The sequence below is a fragment of the Lepidochelys olivacea genome, assembly GCF_965140295.1.
Source record: "Lepidochelys olivacea isolate rLepOli2 genome assembly, chromosome: 1".
Taxonomy (NCBI): Eukaryota; Metazoa; Chordata; order Testudines; family Cheloniidae; genus Lepidochelys; species Lepidochelys olivacea.
The window spans coordinates 40,648,118-40,664,281 of record NC_140411.1 but is presented as its reverse complement, the minus strand read 5'-3'; the positions used below and the strand labels follow the sequence as shown (position 1 = coordinate 40,664,281).

The following is a 16,164-nucleotide window of genomic DNA, read 5'->3' as shown; positions in this document are numbered from 1 at the left end:
GTCCAGAACCAGGGGCAGAGTTATAAGCATGTCCACTGACAAGTCTAGCAGCGTAGTGAACCAGTGATGACGTGGCCACGCTGGTGCTATCAAGATTAGTAATGCTTTCTCTCATCGGACCTTGAAGAAGACTTTGTGGATGACTGGGAAAGGCGGGAATACATACAGCAGGTGCCCCTTCTACGAAAGAAGAAAGGCATCCACCAGCGAGCCTGGACTGTGATTCAGGAAGGAGCAGAACTGCCGACACTTCCTGTTGCGCTGTGTTACGAACAGGTCTATCAGGGGAGATCCCCACCTTTGGAAAGCGCTGAACACGACATCTGGGTGGAGAGACCACTCATGGCCATGAAAGGACCTGCTGAAGTGATCGGCCAGTTTGTTCTGCGAGCCCGGAAGATACAACACCTCCAAGTGTATCAAGTGTGTGATGCAGAAGTCCCACAGCTTGAGGGCTTCTTGATAGAGAGTAGAAGAGCAAGCACCACCCTGTCTGTTTATATAGAACATCACTGTGGTATCGTCTGTCACTACCGATACACATCTGCTCTGTAAATGGGTTTCAAACGTCTGGCAAGCAAGGCACATGGCACGCAGTTCCCGGACGTTGATGTGCAGCGGAAATTCTGCCTGGGACCAGAGACCTTGAGTCCACCTAGGTGTGCTCCCCATTCCATCACCAACACATCTATGACTATTGATAGTGATGGCTGAGGTGTGGAGAAGGGTATTCCTGTACATACTGTTCATGGGTTGAGCCACCACCAGAGGGACTTGTGGACCTGAAGAATGAGTGTGACCAGTCTGTCTAGGTGGTCTCTGTTCGGCCTGTAAACTTGGGCTAGCCAAGCCTGAAGGAGACTGAGCCGCAGCCTGGAATGCTGTACCACATACGTGAAAGAAGCCATGTGCCCAAGCAGTATTAGGCAATTCGGTGCTATAGTGGTGGGGAATCTTTTGAAATCCTCTAGGATGGCGCTCATGGTGAGGAAACAAGATTCCGGAAGAAAAGCCCTGGCCGGAGCAGAGTCTAGGAGGGCTCCGATGAACTCTGTTCTTTGAGGGGGGACTATGGTTGACTTTGCCACATTCAGAATGAGGCCAACCCTCATTTATTTTGAAAAATTTTAAGATTAGTTTTACAACTATATCAGAAAATGAATGATTGTTTGGTTATTTCATTTACCAAAAGGTAACTGAAGCAGACATTTATGAAGTCATTGGGAGGTAAACTATCTCCAATTCAACAGGTTAACCATTAATATTTGGAGGATTTTCTTGCCATGCTGTATTAGGAGATCACCACCAGACAGATATTTAAATTGTTTTATTTAACTAGAACAACAATGTTATGTATTCTGGATTTTTTTCTTCAACAGCAAACATAATATTTTAACAAAACAAGAATATGAATTTTTGAATTTAGTTAAACATTCAAGTTTTTTAAAATCAAGTTTGTTAAAATTTTTAACTAAAATAGTTAATGAAATTTTTTTTTAAAAGAAACAAAAATTAAATAGACTGTCAGCCAAGTCAACACGAGAAACTTAAAATACTGGCTTCTGCAGCTAACTCAGTCGTCTTCACCTTCGTTTTCCTGTTTGTTCATAATCTGGAAAAGAACAACAAGCTTTCCTGCTTTTTCTTTGGAATGGTTTAGTCCAAAGGAAGAAAATAGTCTTTCTACACTGGCAGAAGAAGCTACTGCTGTTAAAAGTGAGATTATCATTTCAACAGTCTCTGAATCCAAGTGCTTAAGTGACTTCCACCAGTTCACTGGTGGGACTTTCTTTAAAACATCAGCAGCAAACATATTTCTTGAATGGTTCATCCTTAGCTCCGAAGTTTATTACAGTTGGCATTATGGAGGGATGATTGTTAGATGTCTATATCATAGTCAATTCCTCTTCTTCAGCAGCAGTTAAGGTTTGACCCTGGTACCGAGTACTGAGGATATTTGCAAGAAAATGACCTGGTGATAGTGCTTGTCCCATTTGTTTTTTTAATACTTGTAAAGTAACTCTGTCATTGAAGATCTCACTGAGTTCCTTCCAGATTTCAACAGTGTTAGAAATAAAACAGCTATTTCCCTGCATTTTGTTGAAGGCTACAGAAATAGGCTTCGGGGTACTCAACATCTGTTCAACATTTCTCTGAAGCCCAATGTTGAGAACTTTGTCTGTGACAGTGCCATCTATTTTTTTACAATTTCGTTCACAAACCATTGTCAGATTAGGCCAGTTCTTGATACAGTGCTCAAAACAGTCCACTACTGAGTTCCATCATACATCTTGTGGGAAACTTAGCTTGGTTCCTCCCACTTTTTTCAGAGCAGCTGCTGCAAAGTGGTTGTTACAGAAGTTTTTTTCAATTTCAACAACATTAGCCTTTATTTCTGGAACACTGAAGCTTTGGCTGGGAGGTAAATCAAATGAGCACTGCAACTGTATGTTACTAGCTTGGGACTCTCTTCACTCTCTTCTAAATAATTTCTTCTCATCTTGGATACATTTGCAGCATTGTCTATGACTGTCAAGCTGCGTACTAGACATCTGAATTTTTTTTCTCAGTTTGCTCTAGCTTTTACTGCTACTCTTTGTAAGTATTCTGCTCTGTGTGCATTTCCTGATGTATCAATTGTTTCTGTAAGGAAGACATTCCCTTTTTCTGTTGTCACACAAGCACATACAACAGCATCATTGTGGACATTGCTCCACCCATCAAGACTTAGGTTAACAATTTCACCCTCTAGATCTTTTGCACACTGCTCAATTTCTCTTTCATACATTTCATCCTGCAATTTGCTGCAACATCTCCTCTGTTGGGTGGACTGTATCCTGGTCTTAATGACTCAACCATGTTAATGAAGCGTGAGTTCTCAATTATAAAGAAAGGAGAGTTTGTTGTTGCATAAACAAGCCGGGCAATTTTTTCATCATTTACCTCCTTTTTTGTAATCTGCTGGCTCTTATCACCAACTTATCTATGGTTGTTTCTGGATGGTGGAGATTTCTTTTTCCTTTTTGCTACAGGTGATATACTGTAGCTCTGTGACATACACGATGTGACTGAAACATTGGCAGATAACTGAAACTATAGAAAATGATGGTGATCTTGAAGGCGGATAGTCTTCAGAATCCTGTATGTTGAGGATGGATTCTCCTAAACAAAATAAATCAATGCAGTTATTTAATTATTATTACCATACTGCTCATTTAGTATTACTCACCACATTCAGTGACACTCAGTACTACTTTAAAGGTGAAATTGTAAATGGAAGATTGGCCTATTTCCGCTATTTATTTTTTATCACAACTGCATCTAAAATGATAGTACCATAGAGTAACAACTATCCTTTTTGCTCAAACATGAGAATTCAAGAATAGTCCAGAAGGCAAACAGGCAGTCCTTAAGAAAGAAAATAAAAAAGTTTACCAACCTGAAGATCCTGCATGTTCCTTTCAACATCTTCAACGCAGCTTCCTCCTGAGAAGGAACACTTCTCGTGATGTTGCTTCATTCGAGTAATCAGGACTTGCATTTCTTTTTTGCACTGTTTGCATTTTGCACGCATGCCTGTCTTACCCATAGGTAGAGGAACTTCACTGAAATATTCCCAAACTGGGTCTCTTTTACGGCCTGCTGCCATTATAGGTTTTCCCTTCTAGTGAGAGAATGCTATAGTGGATCTCAAATCAATGAAGGCTACACTCAAAGACCTCAAGACTTCTGGAATATGCTGCTCAAACAATTTCACTTTTTCTTCTACTGCCTGTCCCTCCCTTCTCACATTTATCTCCAGACTTCTTCTGCTTTTCCAGATTTAGTCTGCCCCCAACAATCTTCCATTCGTTGAACTTTTTGAAACTTTGCACTTTTAGAGAGAGGTAAGGGATTGACTCTGTGTACACAAATTTGAAGGACAATAGGCTTGAGGTCTCTTATTTCTCACCCTCTCTATATATTTTATTTAAAAAATTTTTGCTGTTAACAAGCATATTATCCCTGGAGATACAAATCCACACTTTGAGAACTGCAAAACTAAGCATCTCTGATGGTATCTTCTAGACTGAGCACTGAGTCCCATTGGATAGCTAGAAAGACTAACCTAAACAATCTATACAGAAGTCCCTAGAACACCCTAACATTGGGTCCCTAAATCCATGAACTACTGGAACTCATTTACAAAACTGTTCTTAAACATTACATGACTATTGTCTCATACTACAGAATTAGAATTTATGATTCCTATTCCATGAGGGGATATCTTTGAGCTATAACGTATCTTAACTGAAATTATCTTTTTAAATTGGATTTTTTTGATAGTTTTTTTCCCTCAAAAAGCATTTTATCAAAAAAATCCAATTGAAATAAAAAAAATATATATCATTGATTTTTATCCACCCTGACCACCATGCACTTGGTGATGTTGATGGTTGTGGGGCAGCGATCTCTGCTTTTGTAGTAGTCATCTTTTCTGTTGGGGTTCTTAATGCCTCTGGGGAGGAGAAACTGAGCAGACTGGAACCTCTGTGCCAACTGGTGATTTACTATATATCCTTTTTTGCAAGGTGTGTAAATTCCCAGGGAACTCAAAGTGGGTCTAGAGTCTTTTAGTGTGTAGAGGGATTCATGAGTTTTTTCTGCAATTAATTTGGATCCTTCGAATGGATCCTACACATAAGACTGGACCTCCCTTGGAAAGCTGGAAAGGGGAAGCTAGGAAACTCTCCGCATGATCACTGCTGTTGAGATGGAGCGGGCAGCAGCATCTAGAGGCATGCAATGATGTCCTTGCGAGAAGCTGTCCTTCAGCAATGATCACCTGAAACTCTTCCCTTTTATCAGCAGGGAGATGTTTAATTTAGAATAATTTATACAATTGTATTTGCCATAAGGGCATGGTAATTAGCGATCCTAAGTTGTAGGGCTGCTGATGAAGATGATTTACATCCAAATAAATCCAGTCGTTTCTGTTCCTTGTCCGAGTGTTGATTTAGTGTGGCGCTGTCTACCATATTTATTTACAGCATCAATGATAAGGGAATTCAGGGATGGGTGGGAAAAGAAAAAAATCCAGGTCCTTAGAGGGAACACTATTTTTTTGTTCACTCTCTTATTAGAGCGCGATATTGTATTCAGTGTCTGCCATATCATTTTTGCTGGGTCCAGCAAGGCCTCATTGATAGGGAACGTGTTGCAAACAGATGTAGAATGTCAAGCAGCTTGTGTTGTGACTCTTGTTTCTTCAAGCAGAATTTGTAGCGAATCTACTACTCTGTTAATGAGATCTTGAAACTGTTTGAAGTTGTCTGCCAGGGTTGGTGGGGGAGACATGACTGCCTCATCAGGAGAGTGAAGAGATGTTGATTGTTGGAATAATGTTGGTCTAGTCTCGCTTCCTGTTCCTCAAACATATCTTGTGGATCAGAACGTCTGGCTAGAGAAGCTAAAGGAGATTGCCTTCCCCTATTCCGATGAGCAACATGGTGTCCAGTTTGCAAATGAGTTCCAATTCTGCAGTTTCTCGTTGGAGTCTGGTTTTGAAGTTTTTTGTGTTGGAGACGTCAAGGATTATAACATTCAAAAACCAGTCGGAGAACACTTCAACCTCCCTGGTCACTCAATTTCAGACCTAAAACTTGCAATTCTCCAACACAAAAAACTTCAAAAACAGACTCCAACAACAAACTGCAGAATTGGAACTAATTTGCAAACTGTACACCATTAAATTAGGCTTGAATAAAGACTGGGAGTGGATGGGTCATTACACAAAGTAAAAACTATTTCCCCCTGCTAATTTTTCCCCTACTGTTACTCACCACTTTCTTGTCAACTGTTTGAAATGGGCCATCCTGATCATCACTAGAAAAGTTTTTTCTCTCCTGCTGATAATAGCCCACCTTAATTGAGTAGTCTTGTTACAGTTGGTATGGCAAACCCCATTTTTTCATGTTCTCTGTGTATATATATCTTCCTACTATATTTTCCACTGCATGCAACCGATGAAGTGGGTTTTAGCCTACGAAAGCTTATGCCTAAATAAATTTGTTAGTCTCTAAGGTGCAACAAGTACGCCTCTTTTTTTTCAAAATAGAAAATAAGATATAGATGACTAATTCTCAATTCGGACACTGCTGAGGTTCCATCTCAGGCCAAACGTGGTTGAGAAGGAACTGAGGGCAGTTTGCCCATGCAGTGCTATATAGCCCTGAAGCAGGGAGAGCACATGTGCGGGCCAAATGGACACTGCTACCTAAAATCTCCGATATGAGGCATAGAGACGTTACTACACCTAGAATGGAGCACCCAGAGGGATACTATTCCAAGAACTACTTTTGTTACTGGAAGTAAGCTTTTTAATTCTCTTTGCTATCCTTGAGAGCATGCTTAGAAATATGTCCATTCCAGCTCTTGGATATTTCCACAAACTTCAACTGAGGACTAAGAAAGTTATAGCATAAGTTTCACTCTTAAGATAACATGTCCCATTCTGCTCTTCCAAAGAGTTCTCTAGCAAGAACAGGAAAGTTCCAATTTAAGAGACCATATGAAACACAAAATGAGGGTAAAAAACATGAGGCCATCTTTCTCTGTTTTCAAAGTTATTTGCTCTTAGTGTGTTTTGGTTCCTTGTAAACAGCAACAATATGAATCCCTCAAAATTCTGAGGTTTCTCAGGAAAGTAATGACAAAACGTAAACTCTTAAATAGCAACAAGAAAAAAAATTGACATATGCTAGTCTCTTCTAACAATTGCAAATACATAAAACATATTTCTGTGTACTTTTTAAATGTTTACTCCTGGGGTAATTCCACATGACTGTGCTCCCACAGAAAGCACCTCTGCGCCCCCCCCCCCCGCAGAATTCCTGTGCTTCTCTGCAGAAAACAGTTGGGAAGCAAAAGGAAACCGTGCTGGGGGACGACCATGGGCGCAGTTAGGTGGTGGAGGGGGGGATTGCCCTCCCAAACACGGGTGAGGCATGGGGGGGCACATGGGGTTACATGCCACTGCCCCGCCTCATTTCTGCAAGCACAGAGCAGCCCACCTGAAGGAGGCTGCCTCTCTGTTCCGCTGATTCTGCAGCTGAATGCCGCCTCCTGGATCCTAGTGCCAGTCGTGCTTCCCTTCTGTGTGCTGGGAGCCTTCCTGTTTTCTGTGCAACAGTAGTGCCTGTGGTGGGGCTGGGTAAGGTGGGGCAGGGGAAAGAAGGGAATGGGGCAGGGGGAGGGGGAACGTGGGAGGCATAGGTGCTGGAATAGGGGTGTGGGGGGTTCTGCCTGCTGCTCTCCCTGACTTGAAGTGAAGTGGTTTCCATTATATACAGGGTTTACAGTTTGGTTCAATGGCTCTCAGCACCTGCACTATACACCTTATTTCAGCATCCCTGGAGTGAGGGGGAAGAAAAGCTGATCGCGGGTGTGCGTATGCATGTGTGTGTGGTGAGCCCAGAATGTGGCATCCCCTCGACACCAGCTGGGGCTCACCGTTAAGCAGGCTCATCGAACCCTCACACTGACAAGCCTTACCCCTCTACACCAGGAACCCCGCTCCCCCCCCAAGGAGTCCCCCACACCCTGATTTCCACCCAACTGAGCACCTGGACCCCCACCCCATTAAGCCCCACTCTCTAGGCACCCAAACTGCTCAATGAACCCCCAGATCCCCCTTGCTAAGCCCCAATCATTTTCAACTGGATCCCCCGTAGCTTTCCACTGCCCCTGCACCCGGAACCCCCTCAACGAGCCCATGCATCCAGATCTCCCACTGAGCCACCCACACCCAGATTGCCCCACAGAGAAACCTCTCACCCCACACCTGGATTCCCCCCACACTAAGCCCCTCCACACTTGGATCCTGCTGGGCTGAGCCTGCCCACCCAGACATGGCACGCCTCGCGCAGAGGGGTCACGGCCTTGGGTGTTTCTGGAGCAGGTCTGGCCCTTGAACTGTGTCAGGGTTGGGTGCAGTCTTGCTGCCAAGTCCCTGTACTGGTGTAGGTGGAGGCTTCAGGGTGATCTCCCACCTTAACGCAGCCAGTGGCCTGTGCTCCCCACTGCCATGCTAGAGCCACGTTTATTTATGGACAAATTTACAGAACATTGCAGAATTTTAAAATATTGTGTGCAGAATTTTATTTTTTTTGCTGCAGAATTCCCTCAGGAGTAAATGTTGTTCATGGCTGGACAATTAATAAGTTAAGATACTATGAAATATTGTCATAGGAAGTACTAAAACTACATTAAAGACACCAATATTTCCAGTTAACTATTTTTTTTTAAATGTAATACAAGTTTGTCTTGTCCATGACATAAAAATAGTCACATTACCTTGACTGAAGAGAAGTAATAAGATTATCAAACTTTTTATCCATAATGTCTACAATCCTGTCTTCTTCCTGCTTCACTTTGGATTCCAAATATCCCAGCATCTATTTCATTTTTAAAAGATAACTAAATCAATGCCTAGCCATTCATCCTATTTATGCAAAATAAGAAGAGAGTCATTTATAAATGTCAGAGGCAACAATCTGAAATGTGTGTGTGATTCTGAGTCAGAGTGACAACAAAGAACTTTGCAGGACAAACAAATCTAGAAGAACTGAAGCTTTTGACCTGATCTATACACAGTTTCTGTACTGGTACAATATTTCAGTGAGGAGTATGATCCTTCCCCCCCAAAATAGGCACACAAGTACAACCCCTGTAATATGGATACTGCTATAGCAGTATAAAATACCTATACTAATGTAACTGAACCTATTGTAGGGGAATTGTACTCCTTGGTATAGTAAAAGAGGTACAATTTTTGTGTTGACACATGCTCATAGGGAGGAAGAGATGAGGACAAGAGGCACACCAATGTAGGGAACAGTGCTCAGAAATAGCTGGTATGCACCAATATGCTATACAATCACCTCTTTGAAGCTACTATTTTGTTCTCTAGAATCTCAGTTTTTTAAAAAATAAAGTAAATCTCTAGCTGTTATGGCTGCAAAAAAAACCTCAATACCATAAACCAAATGTAGCTTGCAAAGAGTCTAGAACAAGAGCAATGAAGCATGAACTCCACTATTTGCTATTCAGTCATTCTTTGCTCTTCTCAAATTCACACAAAATGTTATACTTCAGGCCCCTGGATGTTAACTGTCTGCCCTATTCAACCAGCAGCTTCAGGCCTAATCCGAGAGTATGACATGTCTCTTCAAATTCTCCCCACTTCCTCAGGTATTCTGTAAGAAACATTTTAATTATTTATAGTACCATAGCACCTAGGAGTCCTAGTCAGGGACCAGGATCCCATTATGCTAGGTATGGTAGAAACACAGCGCTCATACTACTTGCGTCAACCTTATTAACCTAAACTTGCTGTCATTTCCAAACCACTGATTCACAGAATCATAGAATATCAGGGTTGGAAGGGACCTCAGGAGGTCATCTAGTCCAACCCCCTGCTCAAAAGCAGGACCAATCCCCAATTAAATCATCCCAGCCAGGGCTTTGTCAAGCCTGACCTTAAAAACTTCTAAGGAAGGAGATTCTACCACCTCCCTAGGTAACGCATTCCAGTATTTCACTACCCTCCTAGTGAAAAAGTTTTTCCTAATATCCAACCTAAACCTCCCTCACTGCAACTTGAGACCACTACTCCTTGTCCTGTCCTCTTCTACCACTGAGAATAATCTAGAACCATCCTCTCTGGAACCACCTCTCAGGTAGTTGAAAGCAGCTATCAAATCCCCCCTCATTCTCTTCTTCTCTTCTGCAGACTAAACAATCCCAGTTCCCTCAGCCTCTCCTCATAACTCATGTGTTCCAGACCCCTAATCATTTTTGTTGCCCTTCGCTGGACTCTTTCCAATTTATCCACATCCTTCTTGTAGTGTGGGGCCCAAAACTGGACACAGTACTCCAGATGAGGCCTCACCAATGTCGAATAGAGGGGAACAATCACGTCCCTCGATCTGCTCGCTATGCCCCTACTTATACATCCCAAAATGCCATTGGCCTTCTTGGCAACAAGGGCACACTGCTGACTCATATCCAGCTTCTCGTCCACTGTCACCCCTAGGTCCTTTTCCGCAGAACTGCTGCCTAGCCATTCGGTCCCTAGTCTGTAGCTGTGCATTGGGTTCTTCCGTCCTAAGTGCAGGACCCTGCACTTATCCTTATTGAACCTCATCAGATTTTTTTTGGCCCAATCCTCCAATTTGTCTAGGTCCCTCTGTATCCTATCCCTGCCCTCCAGCGTATCTACCACTCCTCCCAGTTTAGTATCATCCGCAAATTTGCTGAGAGTGCAATCCACACCATCCTCCAGATCATTTATGAAGATATTGAACAAAACCGGTCCCAGGACTGACCTCTGGGGCACTCCACTTGACACCGGCTGCCAACTAGACATGGAGCCATTGATCACTACCCGTTGAGCCCGACAATCTAGCCAACTTTCTACCCACCTTATAGTGCATTCATCCAGCCCGTACTTCTTTAACTTGCTGACAAGAATACTGTGGGAGACCGTGTCAAAAGCTTTGCTAAAGTCAAGAAACAATACATCCACTGCTTTCCCTTCATCCACAGAACCAGTAATCTCATCATAGAAGGCGATTAGATTAGTCAGGCATGATCTTCCTTTGGTGAATCCATGCTGACTGTTCCTGATCACTTTCCTCTCATGTAAGTGCTTCAGGACTGATTCTTTGAGGACCTGCTCCATGATTTTTCCAGGGACTGAGGTGAGGCTGACTGGCCTGTAGTTCCCAGGATCCTCCTCCTTCCCTTTTTTAAAGATTGGCACTACATTAGCCTTTTTCCAGTCATCCGGGACTTCCCCCGTTCGCCACGAGTTTTCAAAGATAATGGCCAATGGCTCTGCAATCATAGCTGCCAGTTCCTTTAGCACTCTCGGATGCAACTCGTCCGGCCCCATGGACTTGTGCACGTCCAGCTTTTCTAAATAGTCCCTAACCACCTCTTTCTCCACAGAGGGCTGGCCATCTATTCCCCATGTTGTGATGCCCAGTGCAGCAGTCTGGGAGCTGACCTTGTTCGTGAAGACAGAGTCAAAAAAAGCATTGAGTACATTAGCTTTTTCCACATCCTCTGTCACTAGGTTGCCTCCCTCCTTCATTAAGGGGCCCACACTTTCCTTGGCTTTCTTCTTGTTGCCAACATACCTGAAGAAACCCTTCTTGTTACTCTTAACATCTCTCGCTAGCTGCAGCTCCAGGTGCGATTTGGCCCTCCTGATTTCATTCCTACATGCCCGAGCAATATTTTTATACTCTTCCCTGGTCATATGTCCAACCTTCCACTTCTTGTAAGCTTCTTTTTTATGTTTAAGATCTGCTAGGATTTCACCGTTAAGCCAAGCTGGTCGCCTGCCATATTTACTATTCTTTCGACACATTGGGATGGTTTGTCCCTGTAACCTCAACAGGGAGGAACCATAGTATACAAGGCTAAGACAATTTGACTGTGCCTCAGGATTAGTATTATAACAATATATTTAATAAACAGATTTTGAAAGATTAGATTTTAGTAACTTGACACCTCCCTTGTGGAACTGAGCTATTAATTTTTGCTGAAAAATCATTTAAGACCACAATTTCGGATGCATGAATTACAAGGCTTTACTTTTATAGGATAGAACAGATGTTTATTTGGAATTAAAAGTTACTTAGTACAATTTAGCCTAATTCAGCACCAAAGCTTTGTCAAGTTTTAAGTGCAGACTAGGCCTAAGCCACATTTGTGCATGGCTAACCAACCAAAAAAAAAAAAAAATCCAAAAGCATTATCTGTTAATTAAGTTAAATTCTGGGGAAAAGGACTTTGTTATATTATGTTTATAGGATATTTGCCAGACTCTTGCCATAAATGTACAGTCAGCTACCCAGTATTTTAAAGTCTCCCCTCCCTCATTTTCTTTTCTGTATTCTGAACATACACATTTTGATTTATGTAAATCAAAATTTGATCTATTTTATTTATGAAAATACTGCCTCAACTGCCTATGAAGAGTAGTACATACCCACCTTCAAATTCAGAAGGAAGCACAAAAAAACCCCAAGGAAATTAACCATTGAGTTGCTAGTGTGACAGAGTAGATATTGCCCCAATCCAATAATACACATATAAACAGGTACTTTTAAGCAAGTGCACATTCCCATTGAAGTTAATGGGACTATTCATAGGTTTAGAATTAAGCATAGGCTTAAGCGCTTTACTGAATCACGGTCTTAATGAGGCTCCAATTCCACAGAAATTGTGCAAGAACAGCCAAAGAGGGTAGGAGGGGCACCAAAAGGTCACAGACCAAGATAATGACAAGAACAGATACAGTATGTTTTTGTGATAAGATAAACAATTCCAATATAACCTACAGGAATATGAAACTTTGATGTTAAGTAAATATAATCTGAAATATTTCAAATTGAATCAAAGTATCTCTTTACCCTACCTTGTCAGCAGTTTTTAAACGCTCAAGATTAAAAGCAGTTATCCACAAAGCTTCATCAATGTCTCGTACAGTTTTATTGTCCTGGGGGAAGTTACAATAGTAAATTGTTTGTATTATTAAAAAAATTAAATATTTGACAACATTTTCAGAATTTATACAATCCTTGGAGCAAGGACCTTGTATTCATATTAAACATGATGCATGCATTTGGGACTTAATAAATATTTCTATGAATAAATGATAAAAACTGCTTTAAACACCTATACAGTAAGATGCATTGCACAGACAAAGAAAAAGCAGTTGCCATAGCAACTGCAGTTCCTAGAGGGGACTGTATGTGCGAATCCAGGCTCTTAGAACTGTGGTTCAAGGGCTGGAGCACTCACGAAAAAAAAATTTGCAGGTGCTTAGCATCCACTGGCAGCCAGCTTCCCTCCTCCTACCTGCCAGCGGCGGGATCAACTCCTCCCCATCCCTCTCAGCGCCTCCTACATGGGATGATCAGCTGTTTTGTGGCGCACATGAGGCTCAGGGAGGAACAGGGATGGGGCACACGCAGTGGAGGGGGCAGAACTGGGCAGGAAGACGTTGGACATGCATGGGTGAGTCCTGGAAGAAGTTTAATCAGTAGTGGTGGTGATTTGTGATATATGATGGCAATAGATGCATGCTCCCTGAGTGGAGACTAGAAAGTACCTTACTGCTAACTAACTGTAGTCAGTGAGGAATCTGTACATCTTTTTAACAGCTTCCAGCTCTCCCCTGAGGACAGAAGATTCTGAAAAAGTCTTAGCAATGCTTTCCTACAAACCATAAAACTTACGAAAGAGTCCTTTTCCATGTAAGAGTAAAAAAGGAATGCAAGGGCACTGAGGATTACAACACAGACTTGGAGTAAGAGCCAGTGCTGCAACTTTAGGCCTCAAGAGGATTCCTTGATTAGATAGGCTGGTGGCAGGTGTAACAATGCAAAGCTATCGGAGCATCTATTTAGAGACTTAACTTTGGAAAAAAGCCACAAACATCTGCAAAACAGCAGAACAGCAAAACTGCAAATGCAAACATTAATCAAAGAGGATAACAGACACACTGTGCAGGAGGTGACTGTACAGCAGGACAAGAAGGAAATGCACAGAAAAAAGGGACACACTCACAATAGTCAATATAAGAAAGGGTGGGGAAAAAAAAACAAACATTCTATGGACGGGCCAGCCCAAACAAATGTGTGGGAAGTTCATGGAAACATGAATACAGACAATGCTCAGCATCTAGACAAAAGTGCAGTGTGTCAGAAGTACAACTATTTTGCTAACCAATGCAGATATCAGAAAACTGTGAATGCAATGCAGCAATATGGTGATAGTGTCACTGAGGAAGCAGTGTATGCTGATGCCATGCAGCAATGGCTGCCAGAACACAGTAACTAGTTCATCACTCTTAATGCTAATGGTTCACAAATCACACATACATTGGTGTCAGCACTTGTATCTAGTGTAATAGAAGCACGCGCGTAGCAAACTTTAAAATATAAGCCCCCCACTGGAGAAACAGGCAAATGTCCTGACAGCTTACAACGCACCACCTATTTCTGTGGGTGGGCAGATGCCAGCTCAATCGGACACACAAGAAAGAAAAGACTAAGAAAGAATACCTTTGTTGTTATTAGAGGAGATAGAAAACCAATACTGGGCCTGTAATCAAGTCAACAATTGTGACTCGTATGCAAGCTATTTAATATAGAATACAACTTGTTGCAAGGCATCTAAACCTTACTAGAAAAATACACATCTGTTCAAAGATTTGGGAAAGCTGCCAGTCATGCATAAAGTAATTCTGAAGGATGCAAACCTTTTTATATGATCCTGACCTATGTTTATATGCATCCAGGAAGGTACCTGTGGTCCTGAGAGGCAGACACCAGCAAGAACTGCAATAGAAGTAATACAAAGAGTTGAGAAACCTACAGGTTTGGTGCATAGACATCGACTCTGTGGGTGCTCCAGGGCTGGAGCACCCGCGGAAAAAAATTAGTGGGTGCTTAGCACCCACTGGCAGCCAGGTCCTCCCTCCACCCCAGCACCTCCCATCCGCCAGCAGCTCCATCGATCAACTCCTCTCCCTTCCCCCCAGCACCTCCACTCTGTATCAGCTATTTCACAGGTACAGGAGGCACTGGGGGGAGGAGAGGGGGAAGGGGGAGGAGCAGGGGACGGGGCATGCTCTGGGGAAGGGGCAGAACTGGGCAGGAAGAGGCAGGGCGGAGACTTGGGGGAAGGGGTAGGGTACAGGGCCTGGGGCAGCGGTCATGGGTGCTTAGCTCACCCAGATGGGCTCTCCAGCCCAGGTCCGAAGCATCGGAGACCAGAGTCAGTGACAGGGATGGGGCCGCGAAGGGAACTCCCTCCAACACCAACCCAGCATCCAATCACCAATCCAGGGATGACCAGATGTGATCCGGCACCCTGACTACCTGGTCTAGGTCATGCCTGTTGGGGATGTAGACCGATGCCAGATACACTTGCAGAGGCTGAAGATGGAGCCGGGCATGACTGACCACGTATGTGCATGCGGCCATGTGGCCTAACCACCAAAGGCAGATGTGGGCCATGGTGAGCAGGTGGTTCTTCACATGGGAGATCAGGTCCACATGGCCTGAAAACACGCTTCCGGAAGAAAGGTTCTGGCTTGCGTGGAGTCGAGAACTGCCCCAATAAACTCTATTCGTAGGATCGGCGTTAAGGTGGATTTTTGCTTGTTTATTAACAGGCTCAGGTTGTGGCAAATGGAACCACCAGATCGAGACTCCTCTGCATTTGTTCCCAAGACCTGCCCTTGATGTCATCAAGATATGGGAAGACCTGGACCCCCTCGACGTTTCAGGTAAGCAGCCATTGGCGCCATTTTGTGAACACCCTCGGTGCCGATAAGAGGCCAAAGGACAGTACTGTGAATTGAAAATGGCATCTGCCCACTATGAAACAGAGGAAACGCCTGTGACCTTGGAAGATGGAAATAAGCGTCCTTCAAGTCGAGGGTGGCGTACCAGTCTCCCAGATCCAGGGACGGGATGATGGAGGCCAGCAAGACCACGCAAAACTTCAACTTTCTGAGAGACTTGTTGAGGTGACGCAGTTCCAGAATGGGTCTGAGGCCCCCTTCTGCTTTTGGGATTAGGAAGTAGTGGGCATAAAACCCCTTTCATGTCCTGAGGGACCTCCTCCACCGCCCCCAGGTGCAGGAGGTTCTTGACCTCTTGAATGAGGAGTTGCTCGTGAGAAGGGTCCCAGAAGAGGGACACGGGGCGGGGGGGGGGGGACGACGGGGACGCAGGATATAGCCCTGAAATACTATGTCTAGCATCCACCGGTCCAAGTGACCCATTTCCAGGCTGAACGGTAGGGATGAAGACAGTTGAGGAAAGAACAAGGTGGATCCAGGGAGTTGACTGTGGCATCACTCTCAAGCGCACCTTCAAAATGAGTGCTTCTAGTCCCCAGGATGCTTTGCCGGGCGAGGCTGCGTGGGTGAGCATGGGGAGAAAGGGCAAAGACGACTAAAACTCATGTCTTTATCACTTCTCCTGGCAGACCCTTGATGATGCTGCCAAGGCCTTGGCAGCAGGGGCGGCTGTCATGGTATGCATACCAGCGAGCGAAGGGTGGCCCAAGTGTCCTTTAACCCATGCAACCTCGCAT

General features: G+C 43.6%; 1 protein-coding gene across 4 annotated transcripts in view; it reads right to left on the bottom strand.

Moving 5' to 3' along the window:
* RNF17 (ring finger protein 17) overlaps window positions 1–16,164 on the bottom strand; it is a 203,371-nt gene that overhangs the window by 155,060 nt on the left and 32,147 nt on the right. For all 4 annotated transcript variants that reach the window (XM_084633486.1, XM_084633487.1, XM_084633488.1 and 1 more), the window contains exons 8-9: window positions 12,470–12,550; window positions 8,335–8,435 (exon numbers count right to left, since the gene is read on the bottom strand). In XM_084633486.1, the coding sequence (XP_084489612.1) occupies window positions 8,335–8,435; window positions 12,470–12,550 (182 nt within the window). The remainder of the gene's footprint in view (window positions 1–8,334; window positions 8,436–12,469; window positions 12,551–16,164) is intronic.